Source organism: Nestor notabilis, unplaced genomic scaffold (genome assembly GCF_000696875.1).
Source record: "Nestor notabilis isolate BGI_N333 unplaced genomic scaffold, ASM69687v1 scaffold5526, whole genome shotgun sequence".
In the NCBI taxonomy this organism is placed as follows: Eukaryota; Metazoa; Chordata; class Aves; order Psittaciformes; family Psittacidae; genus Nestor; species Nestor notabilis.
The window spans coordinates 61,480-76,639 of NW_009934123.1; the positions used below are offsets into that span (position 1 = coordinate 61,480).

A 15,160-nucleotide genomic window follows, 5' to 3' on the forward strand; every position below is an offset into this window, starting at 1 on the left:
ATAGGCCCTAGTTTTAGTGAAAATGATCTAGGAGGAAGGAGTAGGTGGAACTGAAAGCAGCTGAAAATTGAGAGTATTATTAATGCATCTGAATAGGAAAAGTGTTTCTCATAAATTGGGTGTGAACCTGATTTTCTGTTCTACTTTGAAGGACAGCTAGCAATACATAGCAACACCCTGGCATTCTTGACAGATCAAGCCTGAGGTTTCTTCATGCACATGTTTGTAGTCTGTTTACTTTTGAACTCTACAAACAAATAAGTTGAAGCTGTGTGATATTGCAAGCAATACTTCTGTCTTGTACAGCAGGCCACAAGCCAGGTCTTGTTTTCCATGTCACTAAATGCATCACACAGCAGTTTAAGAAGATTGTTATGCAAAACCAGAATAGCAGAGGTGTCAAATATTGTGCTTGGGGATGTGTTGTCATGACAGTGCAGTAAGAACATGTAGGACAGCAAAGTTGCAGAAGTAAAACTGACAGTTTCTATGACAGTTTGATTTTGCTGTACTTTGCTTCAACTAGCAAGGCTCATTAAGCATCCTTTCCTTGGTGAGTACAGCATTCACTTTTTTTCGTATAGTTCCTTTAAGGAAACTAACTCGTTCTTTGAGAACTGAAGTACATTATTACCCTGAAAATGTGTTTCTGTTCACAAATCTGAGAAACACAAGTATGTACAGGTTTAGATATGCAAAGAAAATCCTTGAGAATTGAGAACTATGGCGAAATAAGTTGGCAAATAAGCTCCTTTATGCATGATAAAGCCACAGTTTTTATTTATCAATTTATTTTGGATGGTAATGCCAGAGAGAGAGAGGCCACGCGCTTGTTCAGGTTTGGCTGCAGCAGTCTTAGGTGGGAGAGTTGTGAATAACAACTAATTTGACTGGTTTTTTCTTGGCCTTGAGGGTCAAAACTTAGCACTTCATTAGAACAGTAGTCTTTGAGAGTAAAAGCAGTCTTCACATGGGAGCTCCTGTACTGTTCTGCATGTGAATTTCATACCTTTTCCTTTTGGGGCTTTTTTTTTTTCCTGTTTTGTTTACTTCCTCCTTCCTCATCTCACAGAGATCCCCTCGTTTATTTTCTGATGACCAATTGCCTGAAAATGTTGAGCAAAGGGCATGTCAGCTGGCTGCCCTCCTGGAGTCCAGACCTGCAGTGAGGCATCAGGTGACTACAGCCCTGCCTGTTGGTGTCCTGTATAAGTGTGGGATTCTGGGTACCGATCACATCTGGGGTCAGAGGGAGAGGAAAATTCACCAAAATATGATGACCACTGCTCTGCAGTCATATGGTTAAAAGGACACAGTCAAGTCTATTTTGTGTAGTATTTTTATCCTACTTGCCACTTCTTACCTGTCTCCTTGTTTGATAAATAACTGTTTCTGTTTCTCAAAATACAATATAAACAATAAGGTAAAACCCAGCCACTGAGCTTCAGCCTACATGCTGAAAACCAGCTGGACTGCAGATCAAATCATCTCACAGTGGTCTTTTACCAGTCAGATGCTCACAGATGCTTCTGGAAGCAACAACATTCACATTTTCCAAGCACAGTTCCTGGCTCTGAAGTACTACTTTTGTATCCATGCTTCATGCAAACTTATTTCCAGCGGTAGAGTTGGCAGCATATGCAGATTTTCTTTGATTCTAGTGTACGCTTTTCGTTTGGTTTTGTGCTTGATTTTCTCTCCAGTGTGTCGTCCTTGGCGTATGGGAGCATGCTGGTTTGGACAGTGATTTCTTCAGTTTCTAGTTGCTCACCCCTATCTCTGTTTTCAGTTATCTTGAAAAGGATTTGGCAAACTGGAGAGTACTTTTTGGAAAAGACCATCTACATAAGTAATTTTTAATAACTTATTGTTTTGAGTTAACCATCCAAAATCAAGCTGTCTTCTTTTGCTGGAGTATAAACAGTCCCAGAACTTTTGCTTGTGGGCATAACTTTTCCAAGCCATGCCAAAAGGAAATTTATAACATCTAGGTCACTTCTCATTTCTCTTCTTTGCTGGTGGTTAAAGTCAGTGAAGCTGTTTTCCAAGAAGAAAGAGCAAACCTTTAGTTAGATTTGAGATAGGATTTGGGGACACAGAAGAAACTACGAAAGACCAAGTAAGACTAGTTTAAACATACTAGCACCTCTCTGTTAGAGGGTGGCACAACTGAAGATCTCTGTCATGATCCAAGGACAGCATGCTCGTGTGCATTTCCCTACTTAGTTGAAATGATAATACAGAAATGAACGTCTAGACCAAAACGTCTTGTTCCTACCTTTTATGTTGCTCTCTAGCACTTTTAATCTCCTTTTGAGGGTGGAAAAGATTAACAGCATTATAGTGCAAAGACAGAAATAAATTTTGATTTCTGTTGAATTTCTGTATAGTGCAGAATTAAGGAGAAGAGAAAACAGAGGGGAGACGGAGAACACGAAGTAGAGGAAAGGATAAAGTGGGTAGGGCAGAGAGGAAAAAGGAAACAGATGTTGGAACACTGCAGGCAATGATGGATTATGGTGTGGGATTTAAGGGAAGAAAACAAGAATAATAGTAAGAGAAAGAAGGTTTAGCAAAATAAGACATTTTCAGAAAAGAAATTTGATTAAATGTTTATGATCTGAAGTACAGAAAATTTGTGTATAAATAGTTGTATTTCTTTAAATTGGGGAAATTGTGAAAGCCAAGCTATTTTGCTTTTTGTCCAGTAGATTTAATCTTGAGCCTATCCTAAGAGGCTAGGAACAGCTATTTTTGTGGGTCATACAGCTTTATGACATTTATTTTTCCTTTTTATAAGTATAGCCATAATTTTCTCATAAAAGAGAGTCAAATATTTGAAACTTGCACAATTTTTCATTCCAGGCTATAATTTCTAGGAGTGCACTCTTTCTACCAGCACTGTCTTGTCTGATACTTCCATTTATTTTTTTTTCCCTATTTGTGTGAAGTATTTCTTGGGAGATAGGCATAACGAGCCATAGAGTTTATGAGGGGTATGTTGGAAGACCAATTGGTTGGGTCCTCCTGAGAGGAACCAGTTTCAGAATGATGCAAATTCTCAGTTCGGGGTTTCTCGTTTGCCATTGGATAAGGAAGAACAGCAGATTGGCTTATATGGTTTCATTCTTCTTAGTGTGATGTTTCCAATCTGCTTACAGTAAATTTTAGATTAGAAATTTGCTGCCAATTACTGGCAATGCATACAAGATAATTTCTTTCCCGTCCATCCCCAAGGAGAAGCAGACTTTTTAGTTTATAAAGTTAAAATATAGAAGAGGTCTCACATGGCCTGAAATACTATCTTGGTGCCTTGGGCCAGTAATAAAGAACAGTGGGAGATACAGGAGGAGTAGAGGAAATTGATTTGGGATCTTTGCCAGTGTCTGAGTTGGTTGGGTTATGGGAGGTTGGACATCTGTGGAAGTAGGTAACTGCTTCCAAATGGTCCTAAATGCCTTAAAACCTAATAAAGAACAAATTAAGAATAACTTACTTTGCCTTGCTAGGGAGAAAGTGAAGACACACTGGGCATTTTTCTCCAAGTTTTCCTACAAGTGATTTGTTTTGGTTTTTTTTTGATGGTGGGCATAAAGGGCCTGAGCGTTTGTGTTTTCTCCTCTCTTCTGTCTGTAGCCGTGTATGATTGTTTTGGTTTTTATTTTATTTTTTAGCCTGAGACTGAACCGTCTCGCCGATTCTTTGTTGACCAGTGGGAGCTCTCCCTTAGCCTCCGTTCTTCTAATCGCCCTTCTTCACCTTCATCTGACTCCCTTCGACAGGTAGCATTAGCCTGAGCATTGCAAGGTGCACTCAGCTGTGTTCGCTTGCTGCACCCCAGTCCCACCAGCCGACGACACACCACAAGAGATGGCCAGGCTTGCAATGCTTCACCTGCAGAATGCAATCTCTGTGCATATTCATGCACAAATGAGAAGCCAGAGGCAATCTGTGGCATAGCTTGGTTATTATCAGACATAAAGCAGTTTGAAATGAAATACATTTAACATCTGGTGTAAATGAAAAGTGGTACATCTCACTCTTAAGTGTTTTGAGGACTGATAGTTTTTTTGGCTTTGCAGTAAAGCTTGTTTCTTCTGCTTGCTGCTTTTGTTGAGATCTTGGGTCAAACTGCAGAATGCGTTTGTGCATATATGCTTAATGGACAGTGTGTAATAAGAAGTACTTTGGCTTTCTGAAAAATTACTGATAATTTGAACTGCTTGCAGTTGTCATACATAAATAGCAGGAACTTGATTTGACCTAAGCTGGAGTGGGTTCTTTACAAAATGTTGTATATCTTAAAGGCTTTTGCCAACAGAAGGAAAGGTAAAAGTTTCATTGAAGGCACAGTAAAAGGCCAGATGTGATGCGTAGGAAAAAGGCAAAACAAATCAGAAACATGGAACTTCAAATCAAGAATTCAACAACTAAATTTCCCACACTAAATAGTCCAAAGTATTGTCAGTTAAGACTAGCACAACTTTTAAAGCATAGACCTTCATATGTACTGGTAGAAATGTAAAGACCCTGAAGCATCTGCAATTAAGGCTGAATGAATGTTTCAGATCAAAACTTGTTCTCTGAAACCTGGCTCAGCTAAAAGAAAGTTTATCCCATGGAAAAGCTTGAACTTTATTTTAAGAAAACTTTAAAAGTCTTAAAGGTTTCTGGTCTCTTAGAGGAAGTCTTGGCCAAATTATTCTTGCCAAATAAAGATCAATACTGAAGAAGTTTTTTCTACTGGTCACCATTTTAAATGTAGTATTTGACAAGGTGCGGTGCATGACATTGAACGGCAACTCTGCACATATATGTGTGTGCACACAGTAGCTGAGGAAGTACATGGAACCTGGAAACTTTCAGAAGACAAAACATGTATTATTTCTTGCACATATAAATTCTGCAAGTACTTTGTATTCTGGGGTGGAATCAGTAGAGAGGTAGAAGTTATGTCTGAGTAGGAATGAAGCCTCATTACCACAGTCGCACAGAGGTTAAGGAGTTGAACTTCAGTGATAGCAGCAGTAATCTGATGGCTGAGCCCTCCGAAGTACCCATTCTGTGGTGAATTTCAGTTTTCGTGATGCTTCCTGCTGTTCTCATGTCTGAACATATGAAGGTCTTAAAGACTCCTAAAAGGCTATTAACCACATGTGAAATTTATGCTGTGTTATTAGTTATGGGAAATAACTAGTGTGTTTCAAACAAGTTCTGCTATATGTGTAAGTGGAGTTTTGAGTTACAACTTTAGTCCTTTTCTTCAGAAAACTCTTATCCTTGGTATTTTACACTTGCCAGAAGCTGGACTGTCTCTCTGATGATGCTTCATTTGCTGAGGAAACTTCTGCTAGAAACATTCATAATACGTCTTAGTCTGGAAAAGGAAAATTGCTTGGTGTGCTCCTTGCTGCTCTGAATCAAATACATAGCGTTTGCAGTGTGGTTGAGCTAACATGGATGTAATCACATTATTTTCTTAACCATGTAATTATTGACAATGGTTGCAAGTATTTCCTGTGAAAAACACTTCCTCTGTTCCTGCAGTGACTGAACTTGGCTTGCAAACACTCATTTTGTACTAAGGTGACAGTCAACCTGTCTAGATTTCTCAGAATACTGGAAGGTTTTTAGATATCCAGAGTTAGGGAGTCAGTCAGTACCTGTAATGGAGAAAAGCCTAGTCATAAAGCTGTGTTCGCAGTTGAACGAGTATATATTCCAGACGTGTGCAGGTATGGCGTTTGGTGCATTGGCTCAGGCTCTTGCATCTGTTTCCATATAAACCTCTATGTATTTTCAGCATTGGAAGAATTCATATTTTTAAATCACTGTGAATTCCTTAGTTAAGGATTTCTCCCTGGTCTATGAATGCTCTGTAAATTAATTCTTTCCAGTTGCTAAGCATATAAATAGGCTGTTTTGATCAGCATGTTGCAGTATACTATGCAATGTCTTCTGATAGGTCTTTGTTCATGATGCCAATTTTACCTGGAACCTAAAATCTTAACCTGTATTTGGCCTTGTCTTTGGAAGTGTCTGTGCTCAGGTTTCCAGGTACAAAATACCCCACAAGTAAAAATAAGATCTGCTTTCCTCATCGGCATAGTATTTCTGGAACACTTAAAGGATGTAAAATGCAAGCCTTTTTTTCCCATTCCTACAGCTGATCCTAGACTTATTGGTGATCTCTGATGGCACTAGCTTTGCTATTACTACTTGTCACTTCATATTGTCCACTGTCTTGGCATGATTTGACCTCTCTACACCTTTTCACCACCTAACCTATTCTCATTTTAGTCTTTTTTTTTTTAATTTGATCTTTTTTCTTTTCTCACTTCACTATTGTTTTTTTCATCCATCTGGTAGAAGTATATAAAGATGTACACAGGCGGAGTGAGCTCTTTGGCTGAGCAGATAGCCAATCAGCTTCAAAGGAAAGAGCAACCCAAAACCCTTCTAGACAAGAAGGAACTGGTAAGATGATGTACAGAAGATAACGTATGTTTGTGTTTAGATGTACTGTAGATCTGTGAGTGTCCAGTTGTTACTACCACTGATGGAATCTCTTGTAGCTTCGTGAAAGATTTAATTTCCCTTTCTCTATCCACCCTCATTCTTGTCCTCATTTTCCTTGCAAAATGTTGTTAATCTAATCTCAGCATCCAAGGATTGTGCAAAAACACTTGAGAAACTGCTTGTCATATTTATGAAGATGTTTGATCCACTGGGGCTACTTCTGCCTTATTATTTTCTGGATGAGATACTGATTTTGATAATGTAGGTGTAAGAATTGCTGTTTGAGGGATTTCTAATGGTTTTGGCTTTCCATCATATGCCTCCAGTCATTTTTTGAAGGTCATCATTAATAGTACTGGTGTCCACTCTATCCAAAGCTTATTTTATTCCTGACATCTGTAGGCATGGCATCCTAGGACCTTCCTCCCTGGACTGTGAGGTTAGTTTTTGTGTCCTGATTAAAACTGTGAATTTTGTCCAAGAACTGCAGCATCCATGTGTGAAGGAACTGCAGCATTCAGATGCTCCAGTATATCCACCTAAATGAAGAGAAAAACGACTGTGCAATCTTGGTGAGTCTGAACACACACAAATTTAGCCATGCCTATTTCTGTCTAGGGCTCACTCAAAAAGGAGTTCCCCCAAAACCTGGGAGGCAGTGATGTCTGTTACTTCTGCCGCAAGCGAGTCTATGTGATGGAAAGGCTCAGTGCTGAAGGCAAGTTCTTCCACCGCAGTTGCTTCAAGTGTGAATACTGTGCGACAACACTGCGCTTGTCATCTTACGCCTATGATATTGAAGATGGTAAGAGAAATTACCTTTTTGTCAGAATTCACTTAACTGTCTTGGAAGTCTGTCTAGTGATTTCAGCTCTTTCTTTGCTTAAGAAGTATTTGGTGAGTTAGGGAAGAAGGTCACATCCAGTCCAAAGACGCCATCTCTCAAACTGGTGAAAGTATATGGACTTCCATGGCCAGGTCATGCTGACAGCAAAATAACTGGATGCTTAATAATTAACAGAATAACAGCTGCTAGAATGCAAGAAAACAAAGAGTTGTTGGAGTCTTGAAAGGGGTTTGGAGGCTGAGTTTGAAGGCTAGACCCTCTACTCTTATTTCATTACTGCCAAATGAGGAAACTCCTTAGTGTTTAATGCCACTTAAGAAAAGATAACACACTGGAGACAAATGTAGCCAGCTTTTTCTTCTTGAAGACATCACAGTTATCCAACTCCATACATTTATTTTAGATGTACTAAAGTAGGAACTAAGCTTTGTTTATATAGCAAAAAATGGAGCATCAAAGTTGAGTAGAGGTAAGTCAGTGTTATATATAAAGTGCTGTTGAAGTCACTACTGAAGATTCAGTAATGACTGTTTTCTGTATCTGACAGACTGAAGAGGAAGGAATATGATTGCAAAACTTGCTGATGACTCAGTTATAAGAGTCTAGCATGCTAAGGGAAGCTCCAGATACACCTAACAGATCTGAGAAAGTAGATAATATGACAGCAGCTGAAACTCAATTTATCAACGAAGTGTGCATGTAAGAAGAGTAATTTGAAATCACACGTCACTTGTGAAAAGTATTTTCCTTCTGAGAGTAGCCATGTGTTGCATTCTACGTTGAGCAGTGATCGACAGAAATTTCATGTATTCTGAAGAAAAAAGTACAAGAAAATATCTCAGATAAACCTCTATTTATGTCAGTGGGTATGCCTTTATTTTCTTCCACAGCTGCTATTTATCTTTAGTCCTATCTCAGTAGGAAAGTATGTGCAAAATGGTGTAAAACTAATGAGAGGTTAGGTGGAAAGGATTCTACTCCAGAAATGATGGTGTAGAAACCAAAATAACAGGAAAAAAGTGTTAGTACTGATAGTTCTCCCCACTAATGGAGACAAAGATGAAATAAAAAGTATAAACTGATATGCTACAGGATGAAATTCCAGAATATTCAACTGCAGATTGTAGTGTTATAAAATTGATAGGTATCTACTGTGTGTAAGTAGGAAGAAACTTTTTGCATATACTGAGTAGAAAAATGGCCATCAAAACAGCATCTAGGCTTAAGGGAAAAAAAAAAAAAAGGACCAAAATTATATATTGACAATGCATTATGTAATGGTTTTAAGTAATGGACTTGCTCAGTCACAAAGTGTTGAGGAAACTTAGAATCATAAATCGCTCTCTTAGTAAGAAACAGAAAACCACTTACTACTTGACTGGAATTCTAGCAGAGTTGGCATGCGAGTTTAAAGGGCCCAACAACAATTTTGAAATCAACATATAAAAGTAACATCTTCATCCATAATTGAAGTTGGGAAAAAGCATTTTTTTAGGACTGATGTTATTTTGGGCATACACAAGGAACTGAATATCTCACTATATGTTTAGCAATAACAGACTGAGCTCCTCTGTCAGCTGTATAGGCTGAAACATTTTCTGCCACCAGATTTAGCGATTCCCTCTGCAGTTACGGCCAAATAGTTCTCAGTGAGGCAAACACAAAGCTTGGAGTTTCAGCACACTAAGAGCATTGATTCTGAAGTGATATTACATGCCTAACACTTGTGTATGGATATGAAGCAGATATGGCCAAACAGAAATATGTAGTTTCCTATCTAATTTAATTACAGTGAAAATGTAGCTTACTTATTCCAGGTTTTCTTTGAAAGAAAAAATAACAAAGCTGTACATGCATTCTTGCTATTCATCTAGCTGTTTTGACTGATGAGCATTCTGCAACGTTCTGTAGTCAGTGTCTGGTTTTAAGCTTCAAAGTCTGAGATTTTTTTATGTAAGAGCTTTTCCGTTGTTGCTCTTTATAAGACAATTTGAAAAAGCAGCCTTTTTTAAACAGTAAATATTAAGAAATGTTTGTTTAAGCGGAGACTATTGAAAGATAGTGTTTGTCACTTTTCCATCATAAAGCAAAGTGTTGTGCAAATACTGTCCCAGTGAAACTAGAGGAAGAGGCAAAGATCAGAACATAGGTTTGAAATGCATTAGCAGTGTTGTATGAATAGAATAGCAGTAGGGGATGCTGCCATGGGCTACATATAGCAAGCAGGATAAACTGACAAAGGTAGACTGAAAGATAATTACGTGCCATCAATTTGCTACCATTATTATTTGTATTACTAGTGCTGCTTTGGCTTCCTGACAGTGTTCAGATGCCAGTGAAAACCCATCTAGACTTGTGGGCAGTTACTAAACCAGTAGTATCACAAAAGGTCTTAGTTGTGAAAATGAATCACTAGTTGTTTGTACTTTCCACAAGTAGCCACTGTGCATTTTTAGAGATGGTGCTTTGGGAGTTAACACTGTCTTCTCCCACTTTCCTATGCTGGTTGTATTCATTCTTGCTTTTTCCAAAAGTGCTTCTGCCAGCTTTTCATGTGATGATTTCTTTGTTCCTCACACACTGCCGCATTGTTAGCATGTGATACCACACAAGCCTCACAGCTTTGCTTTGGTGTTTGATAGGATTTTAAGCTAAATAGCTGTCAGACACCCAATGGAAAGAAGGCTAGTTACGAGAGGGAGAGAGGAGGGCTGGAGTTAAAACTTCAGATAGCATTTGCCTCCATGTATAGTGAAGAAACTAGAGGGAGCAACAGGAATGGCAACAGAAAATAAGTTGCGGTGAGATGGACATTTATATTGTGCTAAACTGCTGTGTTCTCATTGTTGACCATCATTTGTGTTTTATTTGCAGGTAAGTTCTACTGTAAGCCTCACTACTGTTACCGACTCTCTGGTTATGCTCAACGGAAGAGGCCAGCAGTGGGTCCTCTTTCAGGAAAGGTAACTCATTTTCATCTAACAATTCATATTAATAGGTTTTGATTTGTAACATTAAAAAGGGTATATGCTGGGGGGGGTTGTTATTGTTGGTTTGTTTGGTTTTCGGAAAATAGAAAATTTCACATTGAGTTGCCTTTTTTTTATGTCATGAGAGCTTGCGGTTCTATATATTTTATTTAAAAGCAGTTCCTTTAATTACTGCTTCTTTTCACAGTTCTAATTATAAAATAATGTATTGTCCAGAAGAGGATTTTGTTTTGTTTTCTTGTCAGCTGAAATACTTATTCAGTCCATTCAGAATCTAAATGAATAGTTTTGCCTGTTTTGGTTTTGCCTTGTGTCTCCCTGTCTTTTCTTAAGAGGAAACAAATTATTTGCATTTCCTTTGAAACATGAAATTCTGCTCCACTTGCATAGGCTATGAAGGTGACCTTCCTTCATTTCTGGATGTTTTCTGTGTGTTAATGGAAATCTGTGTGAAAAGAAAGGATATCCCTTTTCCTATATTATCATAATGGAAGCATTTGTGCTTAAATATTGGATCAAGACATTGTGTAATACAGAAAAGTCTCCCAGATTTTGTCATTACAACCTAGGGCACTTAATTTGCCTCCTCAAGCCCTTTTTTAGTGTTTTTGCATACTCTGTCTGAGCAAACTACATGCTAGTCTCTTAAGTTCTGGTTAGCTCACATGCTATGAACAGTCCTTCCCCCTAAAATTGTATTTTCCTTTGTGGTAGTGGTCGTACTTGTCTTTCTGCCTGTTTCTCAGGTTTTTATTACCACAAGCTGAAGCTGTACTCCTTTTTGGAAGGATAAGGGATACATCCCAATACTTGTGCTGTATTTACTGCTGAAAGCAAAGACTAAAAATGGTACTTGTTTTATTTCCCAGATGAGCAGGCTTCAGGAATCTTACTGCTTTGACTCTCTTGGATATCCAGCTTGTTTTTCAGAGCTTTAGTGAAGCTATGAATTGAGAAGGCACACACTTGGTTCAGGTCTTGCCTCCTTATGTGATGGCTAAGGGGTATCTTAATTGTGAGAGGGATGTCTTCCTAGTTCAGTGTGTTCAGCACATACAGATTCACACGGGGGAAAAAGAAGAGCATTTCTGAGGTATTTGCAATTTGAATATGAATTGAATTTCCCCCACATTCTTACAGGACACCAAAGGACCTCTGCAGGACACCATGGCAAGTGGTGGAAGTGGACGAGCAAATACCATCTCCGCCTCAGCAGAGAGGGCCCCAGGTAGCTCCGCTTCCTTCTTTAGCAGGGTGGTGCAGTACTCTCTCGGCCTCTTTGGCAGAGTTAGGGTGGCAAGCCAGCGCCTGCAAAGCACAGTTTCCTCGATTGGGCACCAGGTAGCCCAGAACCCTTTGGACTCCTTTTTCATGTGTCAGCTGGTGGCTTTTGGGGTTCCCTTTCTCTATGTCCAGTCAGAAGTTCTTATGCAGATCCTAGGGGAATTCTGTGGGCAGCCTGCTGACCAGTGAGAATTAATGTGACCCAACTTTATGAGCTGTGTCTCTCGTGTGATTTTTTTTTTTTTTTTTTGGGGTGCCGTGTGAATTTTGTGCGTTACATCAAAGTTTTAATATATTATTTTGCACTGTGGCTTTGGGGCCTAGATGTTCTCAGTCCTTTCAAGGACACACTCTGAAAGAATTCCAGGAAAACACAGATGCTCAGTTGAGGGTCTCCTCTGAATGGGCTCAGATAAAGAGCCTTGTAATGTATTCAGCTCAGTGTTAGTGAAGTTAAAAGTTCTTCTAATGCACTGGAATAGCTCACAAACTGGAATTCTGTGTTTGCCTGAGTTCTGGTTCTGGTTTCTCGTTCTCCCAAGCTTCTCTCCATTAATCTGGTACTTGAATGGGAAAGATCCCATTATCTCTGGATTGTCTCCTTTGGAATTCTGGGTGTCTGACAGCTAATGGGATTGGATTCCTTAAATCCATTGAATTTCGTGGTGCTGGCAGGTTGCGGTGCTCTTCCCTCACTGCCGGAATCTGTGCTGCTACTGGCCGTAGCTTTGGGAATGGGGTGGTGAATGTGTGTGTCTTACTGTGAAGTAGTTTTGCCTTTTAACTCAAAATTCTAATTCCTTCTAACATGGGAGAAGTGTCTGTGCTACAAATGCTCGTTTGCCCAGTCCCTGAGTGCTTATGAGTGATGTCAGGAAAAAAAAGAGATTTGATTTCTGGTATTTGTTCCAGAGCACTGTGGGTAAACTAAATCAGCTGCTTTTAGAGAGAGAACATACTCAGAGCAACACTCCAAGAAAAGAATGGTTTTGCAGTGCCAGTTGGGAAAAGACCTTAACAACATACAGGCAAATAAAACATCATGCTTATGTTTGACTGTATGTATTATTCTTACACATTTCTAAGATTGCAACTGAATGCAATCTGACAAATTCTTAGTGTGCAGATTTGATTCTTGAGGTGTAGTTACCTTGACAGTTTCCTCTCTTGTTTGTGTGGAATTCCCATATGACAAAGGAAAGGGAAAAGGTATAGAAGAACGACATTTGCAAAATGCTGTGGACAGATGGATTAAGAGCATTTTTCTTTCCTACCACTGGATAGACTTAAAATTTCTTTACCTAAAAGTGAAGATTTTTGGTTGGTTGGTTTTTTGGGGTTTTTTTTTGGCTGAAGCATATTCCTTATGATGGAAGGAAAAAATACTTCTTGAAGCACAGGGTGTCTGATGTGAGAATAAGGTGGTTTATGGAGTGAAGCTGTTGGTGGTGAGAAGTGGAAGGAGAGTTGAATTGCTGGCAGAAAGTATCCTTCCTCTGATTTAGACCTTCCAACTGACTTATAAATGAGCATTCAGTAAATAGCATCTAAGTGATCTCTAAGCAGAGCAAACAATAGGCTGTAGTTTGCTTTAAACTTCTATAAATCAGATGTTTCCATCTCTCCTTACATAGCTGTGACACAATCCTGTAGCAGAACTGTAGTATTTCCAGAGGAGTAAAACAGAACAGACACCATTTTATCAGATGGCAAAACTTGATATCTAGGGCTCCTCATGTTTGCTTTCTGCTTTCCTAAAGCAGTGTATAACTGTAGCATAATTTTTAAAGCTTTTGGACCTTTTAAAGAGTTGTCTTCTGCAGTGCCCGAAGTACATTAGGACGTAGCTTAGCTAGGTCAAGCTAGGTCATCTTTAAGGCAATGTATTGTGGTGCATTCTCATGTGTGCATGACAGAAGTACATTTAGTGGTAGAAGAACAAGCAGTGCCTCTGCTGTTCTCTTCCTTTCTGCTAGAAAAATGCCATTAGTGGCTGAGATTTTGTTTTCTTTGTGAAACAATTTCTAAATATATATTAAAACTCCTGGTTTAAGAATGGTTAAGAAGTGGGAGGAAGCTAAATGCAGCGTACATCAAAAGCAAGCCACTGTGTCATTAAAGACAGGTCAGTTTTTTGTTAGTGTAATAGTTGTGTCCTGTAGGCACCTACCTTTAGCTCCTGTTCTTGCTGGGTAGGTAGATCAGGAAACCCATGATGTATTTACAGTTATATATGGTTTGGAAAAAAAACCCAAAAGCCTAAACAAATCCATTTGAATTACCACGCTTGCAAATACAATGGAAGAGTAGGATATTACTCCTGATTAATCAGGAGTCTGTAAGGTTTCATCTTAGTGTAACTCCTGACTTTGAACAATCTATGTGCACGTTTTCTTGCAATTTATTAAATTGTCTAAGAGACTATAGACATCCGGTTTTCACTGTAGAGTAGACAAATACCTGGAGCAAAAACTTGTCTGAAATGGAGATAGAGGCAGAACTGTTTCCAAGACTCTACTTCACCCATCTGCTAGACTTACCTAATACAGATCATACATCTGAAAAAGTTTGACCTCCCTTAAGGCAAATGCCACCAAATGAAAATGGGCAATAGCAATTTCAGACCCTGAGGTCTGAACCAGTCATCAGTAGTGGGGTAGATCTTGAGATGAAGTGTAAGTTGCTCCTAAAATGATTAGGTAAAAAAAAAAAGTTCAACATGCACAGGTTTGATATTTGATGGAGATGTAAAGATAGCATAGAAGGCAAAAGGAAGGTATAAAGCAGAAACATCAGTTAAAGAATAAAGATGACAGAAACAGAGCTGCTTTAAAATCTTATACCTCTGAGTTAAATTCAGCCCTGAGTTAGCAAAAGTGCTTGTTCAGTGAGCGTTACGGTAACTCATGCAAGGCCTGCGTTTTAGTTGTCATGGAGTCCCAAATGAATGTAAATTGCATGAGTTCTTCCCCTATACTCACTGCCTCCTTTGCTGTGCCACCAAATCTGACCTCATCTTTTTTAGCCACCTTAATGCTTAAAATACATTCAACCACAAAATAACATTCAGAGGGTCTAGTCAGTTGAGGTAAGACTAGTCACAACAAGCACTTTCTTGTTGAAGTGTTACTAACCTGATTGGCATGCATTAACTTTGCTAAAGATACCATACCAGTCCCTCACTGGTGGCTGCAGTCTTAGCTGGCATTTTGTCTGTCCCTGGTATTGTACCAATGACAGCTGCAGGGCGCAATCTGTGATGAGCAAGTTGAGGGGGGTTTAACAGTCAACTAGAATCACCCTTTTTGAAAAGGTTTTGCCTGTTTGCCAGAGAGCCTGCCTGGCATCTTATGTGCTGGTTACAAGGGATGTTCCCAGGGGGGTTACAGTCAAACTGGCTCTTGGAATATAGATCCAACCCTTCAGTTTAGGAAGTGGCAACAAGCTTTTGTGTGATGGATGCCATTCTCTCTGGGGAAGGGAGTTTGGGGAAGGTGGTTACTGTGCTTTTGGTCCTGCT

At 39.2% G+C, this 15,160-nt stretch overlaps 1 protein-coding gene across 3 annotated transcripts in view; it reads left to right on the forward strand.

The window, feature by feature from the left end:
* The window catches only part of MICAL3 (microtubule associated monooxygenase, calponin and LIM domain containing 3), a 105,207-nt gene that overhangs the window by 29,152 nt on the left and 60,895 nt on the right, over nucleotides 1–15,160 (forward strand). For all 3 annotated transcript variants that reach the window (XM_010017170.1, XM_010017169.1, XM_010017168.1), the window contains 3 exons: nucleotides 7,138–7,324; nucleotides 10,241–10,329; nucleotides 11,497–11,584. In XM_010017170.1, the coding sequence (XP_010015472.1) occupies nucleotides 7,138–7,324; nucleotides 10,241–10,329; nucleotides 11,497–11,584 (364 nt within the window). The remainder of the gene's footprint in view (nucleotides 1–7,137; nucleotides 7,325–10,240; nucleotides 10,330–11,496; nucleotides 11,585–15,160) is intronic.